The 20,793-nt window shown below is 41.2% G+C and overlaps 1 protein-coding gene across 1 annotated transcript in view; it reads right to left on the reverse strand.

Moving 5' to 3' along the window:
- The window catches only part of LOC122652782 (ubiquitin-like domain-containing protein CIP73), a 43,564-nt gene that overhangs the window by 1,632 nt on the left and 21,139 nt on the right, over nt 1-20,793 (reverse strand). Inside the window, exons 5-14 of the mRNA XM_043846634.1 lie at nt 20,134-20,252; nt 19,970-20,038; nt 3,541-3,696; nt 3,341-3,410; nt 3,066-3,244; nt 2,559-2,723; nt 2,411-2,482; nt 2,189-2,321; nt 1,625-2,095; nt 178-584 (exon numbers count right to left, since the gene is read on the reverse strand). Coding sequence (XP_043702569.1) covers nt 178-584; nt 1,625-2,095; nt 2,189-2,321; nt 2,411-2,482; nt 2,559-2,723; nt 3,066-3,244; nt 3,341-3,410; nt 3,541-3,696; nt 19,970-20,038; nt 20,134-20,252 — 1,841 coding nt within the window. The remainder of the gene's footprint in view (nt 1-177; nt 585-1,624; nt 2,096-2,188; nt 2,322-2,410; nt 2,483-2,558; nt 2,724-3,065; nt 3,245-3,340; nt 3,411-3,540; nt 3,697-19,969; nt 20,039-20,133; nt 20,253-20,793) is intronic.

Genomic DNA, 20,793 nt, shown 5'->3' on the forward strand with positions numbered 1-20,793 from the left:
GACTACAACACACATGCATAATCCTTCGCGATGATTGAAAACACAAACACACATACAGAGCCTTTTGCAAGGTCAGGATATCAATGCATCACAAATCTGGGGGAAAAAAAGAATAATCTTGCCATATACATGTCCACAAGTGTTTATAAGGGTCTAAATATCTTGAATGATGCATACTTGTGTAGAGGAACCATGAGCAGTTGTATGCTCTGAATTATTTCCACTTCCTAGCGATACATTTGACTCAGCAGCTCCAATTTGAGATATATAGGGCATGATTTGTCGAAGTAAATTTGAGAAGAAGAGTCCTTCATCAGAATCAACTCCTGCCACCGCCTCCCTTGCATCCACAGCACCTCTGGTTGTCCCAGCACTTTCAGTGGATGAAGTCGTAGCCATGGGTTGGAAGCTGATATCACTAACACGAATATGCTCCCCAGGGAAAATGGTCCTCAGCAACTCATCCAATCTGTTGGGGATCTGATTTGAAGTTCCGTGGCCGCTTTGAGTCCCATCACTTGGTAGAATGTTATTACTTGAATTGGATGGTTCAGGTTGTCTTGAACTTGAAGTTGGAAAGCTTCCTACAGAGAACATGTAAGCTGACATTCAGCTCCTGCTAATAATTCCAATTGTGAATGTTCAGATCACCTGATTAAACAAAATCCTATGCCATAAGTGACAGATCCCAAATATATATGTCCTAATGAGAGGTTTAGAGTGCAAGCATTGCCACAAGTCAATTCATTAAAACATTACTAGGTTTAATTATGTGATTGATCTATGGCATCTCCAAACCAAGGTGGTCTGAATAATCCAAACAAACTGGACAGTCTATTGACCAGCCTACAGTAGTTAGTCATGGATGCATCAGCATTTTTAATGTTCGAGCCCCACAGGCTGCAGTCTACAATCTGACTTCCTCACCTACAGGCTTACAAAGGTACTAATACAAAACATGTTTTGGATGCCGTCTGTATATAGGAAGTCAAACTGATACGAGTCAATTTTTTGAGTAGTTGCATTTGTTCCAAATGGAAATGTATGTACATTCACTAACGCAGTGTCGACAGATTAATGTTACAATCCAAATCAAATTGTTTGCCCTTTCCAGCTCGTAACAAAATAGGATCCCATGGATCCTGGGGCTTTTACTGCTACATCTCTCCCCCTCCTTTCCCTTCACCATTACGCTCCCTCCCACACTCTCCTCCATCCATAGCCCTTACAGTTCTGTTAGTAGTGTAAACTGCTAATTAATGAGTTGTTCGATGTATGAAGGATTTGAATAGGAAATGGATGGGGTATAATGTTCTGATAAATTGAGCATTTTTAATATCTGTATAATTTTTGTTCAAATTTCGTGGCTAAAATCTTAAGAATTGCAATAGGATCCACAATTTAACCCAATTCGACATTCCTTCCAATTAAGAATACAATTTTGATTTCCAGATCATCGGATGCGAGAACAAAAAGAACAGTACATAATAAAGCTTTATTTAGATACTATATACAGTACACTAAATGATAAACAATACAAGGCCAAATGGAAGGCTTCATCCCAAGTTATATTTTGAAAAGAACATCAAACCGCATAAGAAACAGAAAAGAATCATTACACTACCTTGCTGATGCTCAGTCACTGTGGCTGCTGAATTTCCATCTCTAACAGAAACAAAAATGTTAGAACCCATATTTTGTTCTTGCACTGAAAATGCTGGGACTGGCTGCTGCCTGGTTTCAGGAGCACCAGGTTGATGTTCACTGGCCACTTGAGAACCTCTTGCATTATTCGAATTTCCAGAAGTTACATGCTGAACCCTTGCTAGAAGTGGATAGAACAGGCCTACTGAGCCACCCGAAGTACTGGATGGTGGTCGACTGATCGGAGCAGGTACTGCAGCAACCACAGTCCTGATGGGTACTACCCGTACTCCAGAATCTCCAGTAAAGGGTAGATTACCTGACGCCCCTGAAGATACTTGGTGGACAAATGTTGCACCACCAGAACTTCTTGGTGTATCTGCCCGCATCTGGGGTTGCTGCACACCTGCCTGCTCCCCTTGATTAGTACTGGCGGTAGAGATTGAAGACCCTATCAATAAAATGGACATTGATTAATAATCAGACAACTTATGCACACCAGACATCAAGAGAATTAAAGCTGAGGCATTATATAAATTAGCACCTGTGCGTATCCGTATGTCAATATTCCTTGGGAGAAATCCAGAACCAAGAGTTCCGCCTACCAAACCAGAACCAGGATTTACAGCTCCCATGGGGATTGCACCAAAATTTGTTCCCGGTTGAAATGGAAGAGGCTGCTGAAACAAATTCATGGTGAAAAAGGAGGAACAAAGGGAAAGAGCTACAGAAATCACCAAAGAATCTTCATGGAATAAAGTATAACCTGGACCATTATAGGATTCGGGCCAGATGTGGATATGAATACTGCAGGTCCAGCATTAACTACAGCTTCAGACTGTAACAATAAAAGTCATTACCATTTGCGGATACAGTGAAAACAGAGAGGAACTCATTAAGGAAAAGAAATTTACCGGTGCACGGCCCATTCGCAATGTCATTGTTGTCCGACCAAGTTCAAGTAAAAGAGCACCTAAATTTTGAAGTAAGATTCCAGATCTCATAGCGGTAGACTGAATGGACATCCGTGCCAGTGGATCAGTCACATTTGCTTGGTCCTCCAGTTGTCTTGCAAGTTGCTGCCAAAAGATAAGGATAAACATGTATTGTGGCTAAGATACACTAACCAACAGAAAGAAAAATGAGCATCACGGGTTTGAGAAATTCCAAACCCCTTATCCAAAATCATGGATGTCAAGAATTCTTGAATTGGGGTGTTACCAAAATGGAGTTGAAGTGCCTCCAAAACTCCCAAGCAAAAGCAACAAATCATTTAGCAGACCAGCTAAAGACTAGTCACAAATCCAACTACCCACCCACCTCAAAAGTACATAATAGATTTGATTTGCAAAACAATTCTTTACAAATATAAAAGCTATAACAATATATAAAGAAACAAAGGATTGTTCTCAAGCACATACAAGTAGACATTCTCCAGCTTGATCAATCAGCATTTGCCTTGTAGACAACATAACTTCTGCCAATGCTGCTGGTGTCGGCAGCAATTCTTGCCCAGCATCTAAATGTGAAGGAGCACCTGGTTCTCGTGCTTCACTCCCATGGATGCCAGCAACTTGAGCATTGCTGTTCTGGCTTCCGCCTGCCAAGGGTCGCATGTTTTCAATCATCAAATGAACCAGAAACATGAAAAAAGAGATATAACAAACAAGCATCTGTGGTAGGAAAGAATACTAACCATTCACACTGAATTCATGCATCATGTGGCTTAAATATTGGGATAAAGTGTTCAGAGAATCAGGAATAACCTACATAAAGCAAATAACTTATAATGTCTTCATCATCAAACAAGACATTTCAAGCACAAAAAGTAATGACATGAATAAAGAAAGGAAGATGTATGACAGTGATCTGGTGTTGGAAGACCATGAAACTTACTGGTGGATGCAAAGGCCCCAAAGAAATCGCTGCTGGAATTCGAAAACCAGGTGGAGCAGATTGAGCACTGGTGGTGGATTGCTCAGGTTGAGATCCGGCTGTCTGTGGAAGACCACTGGCACCAGATGTTCTCTCATGTCCTTCCGAACTAGGTTCCTGTTCGGGAAAACAAAAAAATTTAAACACTTAGGCATAAAATGTGAACTATCATCCAGTAATTTAGAATCTGATCTGCTGGATGTATTATATGGAAGGCTAGGCCCAGTCCCTTGAAGCAAATAAAGCCCCTTAGAAGAAGACAATTTGAATCTTTGGTGAACAGCGTGAAAGCTTACGTAAGTCCGGAAGCATATTATGTTAGCATAATAGGGACCAGTATTCCAATAAGCCATTCATAGTTCAAAAACTCGTCTCGACCTGACAACTGAGATATCGGCGAGTTTGTGCATTTTTTTTTTGGGTTTCGGTATGATGTTTCGGTGGACAAATGGTCCCAGTTTGCTCCAAAACTTTAAGGGAAGCTTGTTTTAGGCTTAATAAACATATTTAATTATATTCAAATGGTAAGAAAAAAACCAAATTTGGTGTTTTAGACTCGCACCCTTGGTTGACAGTAAGCGTCGAACCATTAATGTAAAATTGCCTATTCTACACATTGTTTTAGTACTATGAGACATAATTGGCAAGTAAAATAAGTAAATTATGCAATAATGAATGAAGACACATAATATTGAATAAATATTTAAAAAATAATTAAAGACTTAAAGTTTCTACTACAAATTCCTCCACATGAAGTGTTCACAATGCATAGCACATAGACACCCAACAGTGAACAATACATTAGTCAGAGACACCCTACTTCACTAGTCTTCCATGTCCCAACTCCCAACAATACAATCGATCTCTTTGTAGGATGTGGTAACCGCCAATAGTGTATCCCAGTTGTATTGAGTGATGATGTGGCCAAAAAGTCAAGAAACAAGGTTTTCTTCCTTCTTTGTCGAGTTACTTCAAAATTTCGAAGTGTACTCTCGAGTTGGTGCTTTTTTATAATGTAGAATGTATCAGTTTTCCAAAATTTCGGCGAGACAATACAAAGTAAATTTCGGTCGAGATATTCGAGTTTGTGCATATTTTGTGTCTCGTATGTTAACTCATCTCGAGAAGCTCGAGATTCTCGAGTTTTCCGAGATCTCGGCGAGATCCGCCGAGGTTTAAGGGCAAATTTCTAGAAAGTATATGATGTGGAGGGAAAGTTCTGCATGGCCTTCTGATAGCTCTATTCAGTGGCAAGGAAAAATGAATTGAGAGGTAGACAGCTGAGTAAATAGACTCTCACACTTTAGGGGAGCATAATGACAAGAAGGGGCTATCTTAGCTTGATCAACCAATTTGTAAACATCCTTGGAATCGGATTAAAGAGGTATCTTCTTATCATATTTGCTTTTCTTCACACACTAAAGATCAACTTAAGTTCTCTATTTAAAAGGCAAAGAAGGCAGAACAAGATTTCAGAAAGAATCATGTTGTTGAATATAGGCTTATCCAGATATCTCTGTATGCGATGCAGTTCAGAGGAAAAGAAAGACCAGCAGCAAACCAGGCACTTGGACCAATATGTTCAATTTTGAGTATCCAATGGGTTATACGGGCCATGGGCTTAGTATTTTTGTGTTTACTATTGTAACGGGCCAACTCTATAAGCAGGAAAATGAGGGATTTGAGTCCTATACAGCAGTACCACCTCAACCAACACTGACGGAACGAGTTGCAGTACTCCTAGTGAGTTTCTGTCCTTCCCTATTAGCTCCGTCAAGCTTAATGGCAGCAACTATTTGATGTGGTCCCGCTCTTGCTTCCTCTCTATTGCTGCCTGAGATTTGGAACGCGGCCAAGGAGACATTTACGCAGGTTGGAAATGCTGCCCAGGTCTATGAGTTGCACAAGCAGATTCATGGAACCATCCAGAAGGAGATGTCCTTGTCCCAATATTACTGAGTTGCGCAGCATGTGGCAAGAGCTTGATTTCTATGAGACCTTTCAGGCTACATGCTCTACTGATGCTGCCTACTTCAAGAAACGAGAAGATATGATCTGTTTTTATGACTTTCTAGCAGGATTAAATGTGGAGTATGATCATATTAAGTCTCAGGTTCTTAGTCGGGATCCATTACCTTCCCTGGAGCAGTCTTATGCCCTTGTTCAGCTTGAGGAAAGCCGACGAACATCCATGCTTCAGCCTGTTTCTCAGGAGAGATCAACTCTCTATACTGGGTGGTTCTCAGCCCAGGGATGCTTCCATTCATTGTACTAGCCGTCCTTCATCTGATTGGAATGGTCCCACTCGTGATCCAGTTAAATGTGAGTACTGTGGGAAGGAACGCCACACAAAGGAATAATGTTGGAAGTTACACAGCCGTCTCACCTCCACCGCTACACGTAGATGTGGCCGGGGACGTAGATGCGGTGCTTCTGATCCGGTTCATGCCCACCACACTGAGGTGACTCCTCCTACACCTACCAAGGGACCAGTTTTCACAGGATGAGATGCTCCTTCTCCACCGCATGATGTCCAGACTGGACACCACCTCTTCACCAGCACCATCTTCTATTGCTTTTGTTGTCATTGGTTTGACCTCTTCTGTCTCAAACTTTGTGCACTCAGATATTTCTTTTGTCGGTCATTGTGCTTTGGCTATATCCTCATCTTGGATAATTGATTCTGGTGCCACTGACTATGTAACTAGTTCACTCTAGTCAGTTTTCGACCTTTTATCCATGTTCAGGTAAGGAACCGGTTTGCATTGTTGATGGTTCAGTTTCCTCTGTCTCTGGGAAAGGAACCATCTCCTGTACTATTTCTTTACTTTTATTGTCTGTTCGCCATGTGCCCAATTTTTCTACTAATCTTCTATCTATTAGTAGTATTACTTGGAATTTAAATTGTAAGGCCATCTTTTTTCCTTCTCATTGTATGTTCTAGGACTTGGTGACGGGTAGAACAATTGGAAGTGGTAGATCGAGTGGTGGTCTATATCTGCTAGAGGACAGTCACCCTGCAATTTCAGTTCTTACTCCTCAGGTTCATCAGTTGGACTCTTCTGCTTCCGTCCTATCAAAGTTACATCAGTGGCATCGGCGTTTGGGCCACTCATCTCTTAAGACTTTATTTCTGGTTTTTCCTAGTTTATTTTAGAAGTGTAATCCTAATGACTTCTTTTGTGGTGCTTGTAATTTTGCCAAGCAAACTCGTGTTGTTTATCCTATTTCAAAACATGAGTACTGGACCTTTTGTTTTAATACACTCTGATATTTGGGGCCCTTCTCGTTGTGTATCTATTTCTGTTTATTGTTATTTTGTTATTTATATTGATTGCCATAATCTTGCTACTTGGGTATATCTCATGCGTCATAAGAGTGAGATGTTTAATTGTTTTCAGTTTTTTCTTAGTATGATTAAAACTCAGTTTAATGCTATTGTTAAAGATCTCAGCAATGACAATAGTCGGGAGTATTTCGACATATCCTTTTAGTCCTATCTTGCTACTGAAGGCATAATTCATCAGACTAGTTGTGTAGATACTCCTGCATGCCTTCTCGTGTGTTAGGTTCCCGGTCTCCTTTGGATGTTCTCCAACATCCATCCTCTTTTATACTTCCTCTGCAAGTCTTTGGTTGTGTGTGTTTCGCCAGCAACCATAGTCTTGCTAGCTGACTTGATCCTCGGGGACTCCGGTGCATTTTTGTCGGTTACTCTGCCACTTAAAAGGGGTTATAAGTGCTACCATCTGCCCATTCGTCGTATGTTTGTACTATGGATGTTGTATTTCATGAGTCTGCCATTTATTATTCCTCGACACCTCTTCAAGGGGAGCCTTCTAGTGATGTTGTGCTGATGATTGTTCCTCTTGATAGTCCTTCCTTATCTCTTCCAGAGCTCGATGTGCACCCCTCCGTGCAGGGGGAGCATCCTTCTACTGACTCTCGCTCTCGATCTCACAAAGATCCAGCCGATATTACCACTGCTCTACCTCGTCAGCCGCACTCCTCATATCCAGGACCGCCCATCATCTCACCTGAACTTGGTAAACTTCCTTCTTCCAGTGATGACTTGTTGAATTTGCCTATTGTTGTCCGTAAGGGGGAGAGGAGTTGTACCGAACATCCTATTTCTCATGTTATGTCTTATGATTCCCTCTCTCCTTCCTATCGTGCATTTGTATCTTACTTGTCTTTTATTTCTATTCCCTAATCTTGGCAGGATGCAATGGCAGATTCGAGATGGAAAGAGGCTATAATAGAGGAGATGAGAGCCCTTGAAAAGAATGATACATGGGACCTTGTCTCTCTTCCTCTAGACAAGAGACCCGTGGGCTGCAAATGGGTATACACAACGAAACAAAAGGCTGATGGAACAGTGGATCGATACAAAGCCAGACTAGTTGCAAAAGGGTTCACAAAAACATATGGGATTGACTACCAGGAGACTTTTGCACCTGTTGCTAAACTGAACATTGTTCGAGCTATCCTTTCATGTGTTGTTAATTTGGGCTGAAAACTACAGCAACTTGATGTTAAGAATACCTTCCTCCATGGAGAACTTGAGGAAGAGGTATACATGGAAGTTCCTCAAGGATTCTCAAGTAAGGAAACCCAAGGGAAGGTGTGCAGACTGAAGTGTGCCTTGTATGGGCTGAAACAGTCCCTTAGAGCCTGGTTTGGGCGATTTCATAAGGCTTTGGTTACTGCTGGGTACACTCAAAGTAATGCATATCACACCTCGTTCATTAAGCGGTCAGGTGGTCACATTACTGTTCTCATCGTTTATATTGATGACATCGTCCTTACTGGAAGTGATTCAGCTGAAATAGTTAAATTGAATAAGCATTTGGGGCAAGAGTTCGAAATCAAAGACTTGGGGCAGTCGCGGTCTTTCATTGGGATTGAAGTTGCTCGTTCTTCTAAGGGAATCTTTCCCTCCTATCTGAGACTGGGATGCTTGGTTGTCGCCCTGTTGATACTCCTCTTGAAGCAAACATACATCTGAAGGGCAAAGATGGTGAGTCAATTGACAAAGAAGGCTATCAGAGACTGGTGGGAAAATTGATATATCTCTCCCATACTCGACCAGACATTGCTCATGTTGTGAGTCTAGTGAGTCAGTAAATGCATGACCCATACTCAACTCACTTGGCTGTTGTGTATTGTATTCTAAGGTACCTGAAGTTAGCACCAGGAAAAGGGGTTCTTTTTTCTCCTCATAGTCACATGCGTATAGAGGCCTTCACTGATGCCGACTGGACAGGCTCTCCTGATGATCGAAGGTCTACATCTGGCTATTGTACCTTTGTAGGAGGTAACCTTTTGACTTGGCGGAGTAAGAAGCAAGCTGTTATTGCTTGGTCCAGTGCAGAGGCTGAATTCCATGCTATGGCATACAGCATATGTGAGTTGTTGTGGGTTAGGGGTCTTCTTCATGATCTTGATGTTAGTACCACCTCTCCCATGATAGTGTACTATGATAGCACATCAACTATTAGTATTGCACACAATCTTGTTGATGCGGATTTATCACTAGACTAGGCTTCTTTGCTTAGAAATAAGTCGAGTTGATGTAGGACAACACATGAAGAAGAAGAGGCCAAAACACTGTTTACGTGAACAATATCACAGCTCATATTTTCTTTGTGTGGAGATATTTTTTAGAAGATTTTGTGGGCCCATCAAGTGGAGAAAGATTCTATCCTAATGCTGCCATAGTTTAGGTTCTATTTTCAGTTTTAGAAAGTATATTAGGTAGTTTCTAATTTCAGTTTGTTTCTATCTTGTTTCCTTGCTTGTTTAGAAGGCTAAACTATAAAGCCTAATAGTTTCTAATTTTAGTTACCTTCTATTTTGGAAAGTTTCTATTTTTATTGTGAGATTGCCTAAGCTATTAATAGGCCACACATTGTAATGAAGGAACAGAATTTGAGAAAAGAATTTTCTGGCCAATTTAGCCATCGAATTATGGGAGATCCTCCTTGTTTCAACAGCTGAGATAGCTGTGGGTGAGAGAGCCATTCCCTTACACCCCCCCCCCCCTTCTCTTCTATATTCTCTTCTTTATCTTCTTCTCCTTCTTCTCTTACTCGATTCCTTACTGTTCCTGCTGTAGTGTGACTGCAACCAAGTGCTGCTTCTACATTTGCGACGACCAAGAAAGCATCCTAAACATCAACTGAATCTGCTGTTGCTGTTCAGAGGCAAAGAAGACCACTTCTCACGCCTGCGGCTGCATCAGTTTCTTAGTCTCTGCTGCTGTCTTGAAGATCCTAATCTCAGCACCCTTCCTCCCAACCAGGGTGAGATTTGCTGCTGTTGCACACCATTAATAGATCCTTATCATGTTGATCCTGGCTGCAATCGATCTCTCACTGGTTTCTCCCTGGTTAAAGGTCGACTTTTGCATTACTAGGGTTGGGTTGTATACATGTCAGGTCTTTGATCCCATGGGTTTTCTATGTAATAGGCCACTTTATGGGCCTAAAATATGGGTAATTAGATTGCATACGGGATTCCTTAGTTTTATTTTTATGTAATTAGTGGTTATGTGATCACTTAAGTGATCATGTGACTTGGTTAAGTGGTCATGTGACTATTTAAGTTGGGCTGGATTAGGACTCTATGTTTTGAGTCTATTTCCTTCAGTATTTCAATTTCCTAGTCAGTTTAAGTTACCTAATAGGTTCAGCATGACAGGACAAAACACGAGGAGATAGACTGCCATTTCATCAAGGAGTTATATGTATTCCCTTTGTTCAATCTGGTGATCAACTTGCCGATGTCTTCACCAAAGGGCTTAGTAGGAAGGAGTGTCATTCTATTGTGTGCAAGTTGAGCATGTGTGATATATATGCCCCAATTTGAGGGGGAGTGTTGTAATTTGGCTATTTTGGGTATTCTCGTAAGTGTGTTAAGTCCCAAGGGTATACTTGTAATTTTGTTCTTTCCTCTTTTATTATAAATAGAACTTGGTTGTGATCCCTTGGGACACAAGCAATCATTCTCCGAAATCTCTTTCATCAGTTATAATAAAGAGGAGGGATCATACCCACCCCAAGGATTAGGGAAACAATTTAGCCTAGAGCTTGTGAGTTCTGTGAGAGATAGAGCATGGTTCTATGGGATTCAGAACTGCTCTATTGTGGGATGCAGTAGGAAACCTTGGTGGGATGCCAAGGCTAGGGTTGGTGTGATTCCTTCTCTATAGTTAGGTAAGGGGCCTAACATATTCTTTCTTCTTTCTATCTTTCTTCTCCCCTTAAGGTCAGATTTTCTCCTTCCCTATAGATTGTGCATATTAGTTTCCTTCTTAATTCTGTTTACTCCTTTATTTACTATTCTGTCCATTAACTGATTAACATCTGTTGTCTTCTTCCCTGTTTCAGATCCTATGTTAGGGTTGGAACTAGGGTTGGAACTGCCACCAAACTTATCCATCAATCTTCATTGTACTAGAAACAACTACGTATATGCCTTGGTTCTAAAATTTGTTACTAGTTCCAATTTCCATCATACTTGCTATTTTGTTTTCCTTTAGGCCCTGTTTGATTGTCTTAATTTTCCACTCAAATGATATTTTACATGAAAATTTACCCCCATGTAAAATTTAACTCCCCCTCCCCCACCCCTTTTCATTTTATATTAAAACAAACAGTGGAAAATCTTAATTACATGAAAATTTTGCTTTTCTACTAATTCCATTCTAAGTGTCTATTTAGATAGATTCCGCTCATTATTCTCAGTTCAGATACAAATCCCTGTTGTTTCAAATTTCGGAATTTTGTTTTCAGCCACTTTCTAGTTTAGTGCACCACTGATATCCCTTAATCTGGCCATTGGAATAAACTCCATTTTTGAGGAACCCTTCCTTGTGTTCATTAAGCCAATCGACCAGAACAGGAACCAGATCAGAGCCCTCTAAACCAGGATGCTGGTTTTCTCTATTAAGGGTTATAGTTGACCTGCCGTTCTAGATAACTGCTGGTTATTCTAACCCCAGCCTTGAGTAATTAATAGTCATTAGTATGGTTACAAAGGAATGTTAGCAGAGAAGAGTGTATCAAGAAGGTAGATAACTGAGTCAAATGGATTCCACAGTTTTAAAAGGAAATTAAATGACTGTAATAGAAATTAGCGGCCTAAAATTCTGTAGAGAAGGCCAAGAGAAATTTTACAATTTCAAGCCGGCCAGCAAGGGTCAATGTCTATTTTAACGGACATGGGATCACATTTGAGTGAATGGACCACACCAAATCAAAGATCACATCAGAGTACATGGGTTGGCTGATGCAGTTGCATTAGACTATGATCCTGTATGGATGCTTAAACGCAAGCTTGGAATGCTCATAAAGTGCTGGTAGCAGTCCTATGGGCTGAAATTAAGCTTGAGTAGTTATATTATACGTTGGATCTTTATTTTCTTGGGTTCAATTGTAAGGGCCTAATTTATAAGCAAGCCCATAAAGAGGGGGTAGAGTTAGTACATGGGATTAGTAGTTAAGTGTTTGAGTTAGATTAGGATGCTTAATAGCTCTTAAGAGTTCTGTTTCGAGTGTATTTACTTAAAAATCAATATTAGAAAGTGGTTAGGAGTCCTTTTATGAGTCGATATAGGAATTATAAAATGTCTTTATATATGTAATACACCCCATCAAATTAGAGATGTTTTGAGTAAATAATGTGTTTTTTTTTAAAGGGTTTTGGACTTGTTGAGGTGCCAATATAGGATTGGTATCCCAGACCTGATTTCTTCTCTAGTATTTTCTTCTTCTTCCCCATTGATTACAAGGTTAGTTTATACAATTCTCTTCTCTCTTCATATTCTGATTTCTGTTCTTCGCATAAAAAAAAATTGTTTCTTGAATTCTTATTCTAACAAGGAATTTTCTGAAACTTCAAATCTGACCATTGGATTTCAATTATGCTTCCAAACTTAGTAATTGATTTCTGTTCTGAACCTTTTTATGGTTTCAAAATTCAAACTTTAAACTGATTTCTTATTTTCCTACTAAAAGTCTGACTTCAATTTAATCGATTTTCAAGTTCAGTTTTCTAAGTTTGATCACAGATTTCTGACTATCATTAGGCTTGTTATTTGGTATTGAAATCAATTTCTATTCTGGTTTGTTGAAACTTTCCAATGATTCTCAGATTTGGAAATTCCTTCTTCAAGTACAAATCTTTAGATCCTAAGAATCTAACAACTGGATCAAACCTCATTTCTGATCTTATATTCTCCCATCCAATTTTAAGCCTTTGCCCAGAATTTTGGCTGAATCTGATCCCTTGATTCTCTGTTATTAAAATTCTTTGGAAATCTGGTTTCATTCCTTGCGATCCTGTCGCAAGCTGATCTCCCCTTGGATCTCACTGGTTTAGGATTAGCACTGCATTCTTGACTGGGCTGGATAAAGTATTTACTAGCTGGTTTATCTATTTCTGAGTTTCTTACTTCTTGTGAATTTCTTCATCTATATTGGTATCAGAGCCATGGATTTCTAAGTTTTTCCTTGTGTCTTTTCCTCGGAGCTCTGCTCCGTTTGTTTATGTTGATATGGTGTGATAGTTAATCTTCCAGGCAAGTATGCTCTGCAGTTGCCGCCTCGGCAGACCCTCTGCATCAGAAAATGTCTGCTAGTTGTTACGTTTAGATAACATATCAAGACTCAGGCCGATCACAGATCCTTGAGCAAGGTGTGGGTTGCAGGCAGTGACCGCTATAAATCCCGGCACGCTTGGAATACCTTCGGGCTGAGTATTGGTGTGTTTTCTTTTAACCTATATACATCTATTTCTGACCTAACCCATACCAAGATATTCACGATGGGCATCTCTTATGGATAAGACACTCTCTCCCAAATATATGGCTTTACAACCTCCTTCGTCTGGCATTTCGCTCCATAGCTCTCATGCAGCTATGGTTGACTACCTTTATGAACTCAGCTACACCCCGGCCGACCAGCAAATCCATCCTACAAATTTCCCGATTATTAATCCGTACGATGTCTTCCCAAAGACACCATCCTCCATCACAAAGAAATTCAGGACCATACTCTCTCCAAAAAAGACCCCTGGTTTGAAAGAATATGTCCAAGCACCTCCTTTCTCTCAGAACCAGATTACGGCTTCAGGCAAGGAGCAATACTTCCCGGTTGAGATCAGCCCAGAACTCATCAGGCAATGGATCGCACTTGGATACACCCATCTCCACCTTGGGGCGGTTAAGATTACCATCACCTTCCATGGTCGAAAAGGACTCCCCGTAGCCATGAGGCTTAATCTTCTTGACACCCGTTTCAGGAATTTCCCTCACGCTACCATTACTGATGTCCAGACCACCCTGAATGATGAAACTGTGCTCTACACAGTATACCCCAACTACAATGTCTCCCTGTTAGACCCTAACCTCCTAGATGCCTGGCAGTTCCTTGTCCAGCTCACAGGTGCTCCTTAAAAAGAGTCCGCTATAGCAACAACCCTTCACTATCAGATCTGCTACAGGCTCCAGAACCATGCGAAGAATTTTAACACAGGCTATTCAAGTAATGATTCAGCCCTGTTTGTTCAGATCGATGATAACAGGATACCTACCATCACTCATGTACCCCGTCAAATCAGTCGAGCAGAGTTAGTCAAGTTGATTCCTGAATCATGGATCACTGCTTATGAATCCACTCATGCAACACCTGCTACTCCTCCAATCACCTCTACAAATCCTGTGTATACCAGGATAGATGATGGTAAGACTATGGTCGCCTATCCTAGACCAGCTGATTTCTGCACCGCTGTACCTATTTACCCTCAAGATCTCCCTGAGCGGTTACCCCATGTTCCTATTGAAGCTTTTGATAGTACCGGCGCACCTATCTACCAATTCTCTGGACCAACCGGTCATACTTGGTTTGACATTTGCAACTGTTCTGACTGCAATCATTCTGACGATGAAGCTGACTTTCCAACATCACGAAAGTCTAAGAAAAAGAAGAGTAAAGGCCCTGACCCTCTCTGGCAAAGGTACCAAGCAGGCTGTCCTAATGTTGGTCCTTTAGGAGAAGATAGAGGCCGCTACCAGTTCATCGTTGAATACAGGACAAGCAAACTCTGCTCCTTAGGGTGTTGCTCCCTTGATCCTCCAAAAGAGCCGCCTTTTCAAGCACCGGCTCCACCCACATGCAAGCCAGATTTACCCCCAGAGCCGCCAACTCCACCGGTATCACCACCACTAATGCTTTGGCAACAACAGCACCTAATCCCTTGTTTAATGGCCACTGGTTCAAAAGGGATCAGCAGAAATTTCCCTGGCACAGCAGATTATGAAGATGCTGACCGTCGTCGCCATCGGTGGAAAACCACTCCACCTAATGTTGTTGATAATCTTGGTCAGCTACCAGCCAATTCTTCTGTTGAAGCCCAGCTTAACTGGTAAGCAGAAAATGCCTTGGTTCAAAACCAATATCTGCAAAAGCTGGTCTCCTACCACGAGCGCAATACCCTTGCACTTCAACAGAATGAAATTGATGTGAGGTACCTTAAAACGAGGATTGAAACCCTTCACCAAGAACTGCTGCACATTGCAACTACAGTTAAGGATGTCGCTTATGCGTCTGCCCTTATCTCTGTCCGAGAAAAAGAGAAAAGACAACTTGAGGATCAGCTGAGGTATGCGCAGGCACCAATACCACAGGCACCAACAAGCCCTCCCTCCTACAGCTACCCTTTTTTTCCGGATTCTATTCCAGTTCCTCATCCTTCCCTGAATATTCCTCATACTTTTCCCACTGCCATGTTAAAGGAAGTCCAAGAAAGACAAAGAAACCTTGGCCGCCACAAAACCCTAAGACAAAAGAAGTTCCAACCCTCCCAACCACCAATCGTTTCTTTACCCTCCTACCTCACACCACCTTTCACCCCTACCTCTCAGCCTACATTCCAGACCATCCCTGGTCACACCCCACCTGGTCCTCCGCCATTTGTTCCATGGGTTCCTCCTCTGACCCAGACTCCTTCCAGTAAACCTCTCACTACAAAACCGGCCTATTCCATTCTTCCCCCAGCTCAAAACTCCAATTCTCGAACTCATTACTTATCACAGCTTACCATGAAAGATCCAGATCCAGTCCCTGTCCTCTCCCTAACCCAAGAATTTTCATCCGACACCTCCAGTTCCCGCGACACTTATGAGGACCCTCCACCAGTTTTCCAAACCCGGCCCCCTGGTCCAAGTACTGGAGCCACAGGAGCCACTGGAGCCACCGGAGCCGCCACTTAGCCATTTGTTGAAAGTGAAAGTGATCATGAATCGGTCCATGGAGCCGACCATGTGCCCCAGCAGCCACCACCCCCACAGCCTCCACAGGCCACATATCCTTTCTCCAATTAAGATCCCAAGCAGTTGTTCACTTTTGACGGCATCACTTTTCACAAGTGGCCTGACAAGATCTCTGAATTCCATGTTTGGTTAACAGCTGAGCTACTCCAAGACGGTACCACAGATGCAAGTGTCATTACAAAGTTCCTTGCTCGGACTCATGGCACTCTTCGTGAATAGTTCATGGCCCTTGGTGGTTATCGACAACTTCAATGGTCTCAGGTCCCAGTTGATGTTTTCATAGCCCAACTTTACAATGAAATGATTGGACCAATTGAAAACGTCAGGATAAAGGCTCGAGAAGAACACTTCCAAATGAAATGCTGTTCTTTTCAGAAGACAGACCTTGCCAAGCATTATACCGGGATGTTAGATAGATTTTACATCCTAGGAGGCCTTGATGATCCAAACATGAAGCAAGTTTTTCTCAACTCTTTCCCTGAACCATTGGGAAAAGATGCATTAAAGTCTCTGCAGCAATTAGGACTCAGACTGGACCAAGCCCCCATTGGTAGACTCTATCAAGAAATATTGGGTGTTCTCCAGAAATTGTGTGATCAGCAGCAATTTTTCAAACAATGGACGAAAACCACACATAAAATCACCGATGCTTGTGATACGTCCTATCTCAAGATCAAATGTAAGGAGAAAAGCTGCACGTGTCCTACAAGGAAGAAATCTCATTTTTCAAAGATTAGAACTCCATCCCATGATGCTGATGATGCTCGCCATCAACACTCCAGGCGAAGACATCCTAAGAGGCAGAAGCATTTTCCTCAGAAGTATAAGTATTTCAAGAGAAAGAAGTTTCGTGGCAAGACCTCTACCAAATGCTACTCTTGCGGCAAAACCGGACATTTTGCAAAAAATTGTCCCAACCAAAAGAAGAAGGCCAATCTCATGCACATGCTGACCCAGTTTTCCCTCCAAGATGATAAGGATGCCGATATAGAATCTTTGTATTCTATTGATGATGACTTTTCCCCAGACTTGTTATTTGTTGTTGAGGATCATGATAACTCCGACTCCTCCTCCGAATCTGAGTCCGATGGATTTGACCCCATCTACCCGATCATACCCAGAGATCCACCACCTCTTCCCCATTCTCTTCCAGTTGCTCAACCTATGTTACCTGTTACCACAACACCCCTTCCTCAAGCCCCATTGTATATCTCAGCCTCTTCTTGGGATCGACCAGTCAAAGTCATTGGTTACTTCGATACTGGATGTACCATAACCATTCTAGCCCCCCATGTTTTACCCTCGTACTGTTGGAAACCCCATAAGCAGTATTTCACTGTTGCCGATGGAAAAACCTTCTCTGTTGACCTCATCTCTAGAAGCCCAGTTCGTTGTAAGTTATACCCAACCCTCACTCTCAGCCATACCGTTCTAGGTTTTTCTCTCCCCGGTCGTGATGCTCTTATTGGATTCGACCTTCTTTGTCAACTTCCTCATCTCCGATGGAGTGTCCATGGTCTCAGTTACAAGCAGCAATTCCTCCCTTGGACAAATGTTTCCACCCTTCTTCTAACAACTCCCCTTGCAAATATTAAGCAACAACTGATCTCTCAATGCAGTACAAGCTCCTACACAGAGTTCCTGGCAAAGTGTGATCATCCTTTGTGGCAAAATCCCCAATTCTTCATCCCTCTTCCTTTCAAGAAGAATGAGGATGCCAATCCCACCAAAGCCAGCCATTCAGGAATGAAGCCTGACCATCTTGCATTGGCTCACCAGGAAGTTGCCCTTCTCCAAGCACAGAATCTCCTTGAGCATACATCTTCCCCTTGGGCATGTGAAGCTTTTTATGTGAACAAACGTGCTGAACAGACTCGTGGTAAACTGTTGTAAGTTCATCTTTCATCTATATTGGTATCAGAGCCATGGATTTCTAAGTTTTTCCTTGTGTCTTTTCCTCGAAGCTCTACTCTCTTTGTTTATGTTGATATGGTGTGATAGTTAATCTTCTAGGCAAGTATGCTCTGCAGTTGCCGCCTCGACGGACCCTCTGCACCAGAAAATGTCTGCTAGTTGTTAGGTTTAGATAACATATCAAGACCCAGGCAGTGACCGCTATAAGTCCCGGCACGCTTGGAATACCTTCGGGCTGAGTATTGGTGTGTTCTCTTTTAACAGATATACATCTATTTCTGACCTAACCCATATCAAGATATTCACGATGGGCATCTCTTATGGATAAGACACTCTCTCCCAAATATATGGCTTTACAGCCCAGCCCTGGGAATTTGGGAACAAAAGTTTACATCAAATAATATCCATTTCTTGTGTCTTCAAAAAAGCCAAAAGAGAACACTAACTGGTTAGGCAACAAACATCACGCACATATATACAAAATTTTGCTAAGATCAGCCAAAATTCGGGCTGATTGTATCTTTCGAATTTGGGACCACAAATTTGTCTGGTGCCCTAAACTAAGTCAGTCTTACTGTTGTTCTGGTTCTATTTAGGATAAAGGTTTTATAGGCCATTTCCCTTTTCACTTTTCATAGCAATTGTCACTTACTATTTTGGTATTGATATACTAGTCCATAGGAGAGCTCCAAATGAATACCTGAGGTTTTTATTAATCAGTGCATCCTTTTCTCTTGTATGTACCAATTCTTTCCTAATCATCAATTTGCTTATTTGATTTCTTCTTCTAGCCTCAGCGACAAGTAAAGAGAAGCTTTTCAGTCTTCCTTTCTTTCTTTTTTATTTCAGTAAAGTTCAGTCAATCAATCACCCTCCCCCTACCCCTGCATCTGTGTGTGTGTGACAAGCAAGGTTCTAAAACACGGATTTCGACTAGATTTCGACCAGCCAGAAACCGAGTTTGTCTTGGTTTCGACCATATCTCAATCGAAACCTGGGACTTTCTCTAGGCTAACTTGAACCTTGGTTTCGAGGCCCAGAAGTTATTTTTTTGCCCTGATTCTTGTTGTGCAACCTATTTTTTACATTTTAAACCCAATCCATGCATTAGTTTCACATAGAGAACACTAAAATATTACTTGTGGTTTTAATCCAAATTTGATACCTTATATTGTTCTTGAACATGGTATCGAATAAGGTTTGACCGGAACATAACTCCTTCATTATAAATGAGATTTAAGCAATCTCGGATTTGTTAGAAAGCTTTGTTTAGATAGCTTTCCAACAAGTCCAAGATTGCTTAAATCTGATTTATATTGAAGGAGTTATGTACCGGTCAAACTTAATTTGGTGTGCGCGAATGATGTCAAAATCGCTCTGAATGAAAATATTTTTTTGGACATTAAAACAAATGAATATTTTACCGCACTTCTGGTTTTTAGCAATGTTTTATCATATTAAGATTTATGGAATTTTTAGTTTGAGAAAAACCCCAGCATTAGAAAGTTGAAAATTGCACCTACCGTCGAAAATCCAATTTTTGTTCATGAACTGGGGGGTTGACCTTTTTTCCTTTTGGAATTTGATTTTTTAACTATTTTTATTGGATTCAAATAGGGGGTTATTGATTATTTATGAATAATATCTTAGACATAACTAAGTGCTATCCTGGTTTCTGGCAGTTTCTAGCATAAATACCTGTTTGTCCTAGTTTCGAGCCCAGTTTCCCTTAGTTTACTCGGTTTCGCAGGTTTCCGAGAAGAGTTGAAGGGGGATTTTATAAAATCCCAGGATTCGACCGGGTTTCGATGGTTTCGATGGTTTCTACTGGTTTCTGTCCCCAGCTAATTCCTTTATTGAGCTTTTGCTCCTGGTCTCACCAATTTTACAAGGGAACTGAGGTGACTATAGGACAGGAGGGGCTGAGATGGGTATCACAGGTACGAGGAGTCATTCAACTAACATATCCAATCCTTAACCAATAATGGTCAGACCACAAACATACCCCAACTCTAATGGAGTGGGGAAGGGTGGGTAATGCACCAGTTAAACTTGCCCCATTGCCACCCACATTTCTTCCCAAGTAAAATGTAAATCAGAAAAGCAATAACAGGTCTCTATGATATTGTCATTGAGTGTTACCCTATGATTGACCCCTTCGCTACCACTTCCAATATTGCTGAAAACAGAAGTGAGAACAGTTGAAATAATCTGCTAAGACATATGAGAAGAGAAAGTATCATTAAACTCAGACGAGACTGATTAATAAAACAAAAGATCCAGCTCCATCTCTACTCACAACTCACCCGGTTGAGATCTGGAATAACACCATCCCCTTGGTCAGCTATATTGAAGGTTCCAAGTACTACACTATGAGCCACATGATTACCTTGACTCTGACCAGCACTTAATGTAGGATCAGTTGCTGCAAATTACAACGTTGATAGATCAATTGACTTCTTGAACTGAATGTTTTCACTCAGACAAAAACGTATAGTGAGTATAAGCTAACTGATGCATTACGACTTCCTAGAAGACGAGTATATATGCACAACTTAGAAATAAAAAGGCAAATACGTTCTCTCCAAAATGCACAATCTATCAACAGAAATGACAAATGACCTTGCCCATCAACAGAAAAAAGGAATCTCAACTCCAGTTCTATACAGTGGGGTGAAGTGAATGATGGGTCTCCATTGAAACCAAACTAGAAATCAACCAGGGTAAGTCCATGGCAGCCTGTACCACTAGTCAGATTCAATGTTCAGTTCATCTATTAATAACTTGTACTTTGCATGAAAACCAAGTAAACCATTTCAAATAGGTAAGTTTGGTCAATTTTTGTCCAGTCTCAGACTTCACCTATACAAGTATAGATACAATTATTAATTTTAGTATTGAAGTCAATTTCTACATTGATATTTAGCAGGTCAAAAAAATAAATAACTTCACCAGAATCCTTTATA

The sequence above is a fragment of the Telopea speciosissima genome, chromosome 2 (genome assembly GCF_018873765.1).
Source record: "Telopea speciosissima isolate NSW1024214 ecotype Mountain lineage chromosome 2, Tspe_v1, whole genome shotgun sequence".
NCBI classification, from domain to species: Eukaryota; Viridiplantae; Streptophyta; class Magnoliopsida; order Proteales; family Proteaceae; genus Telopea; species Telopea speciosissima.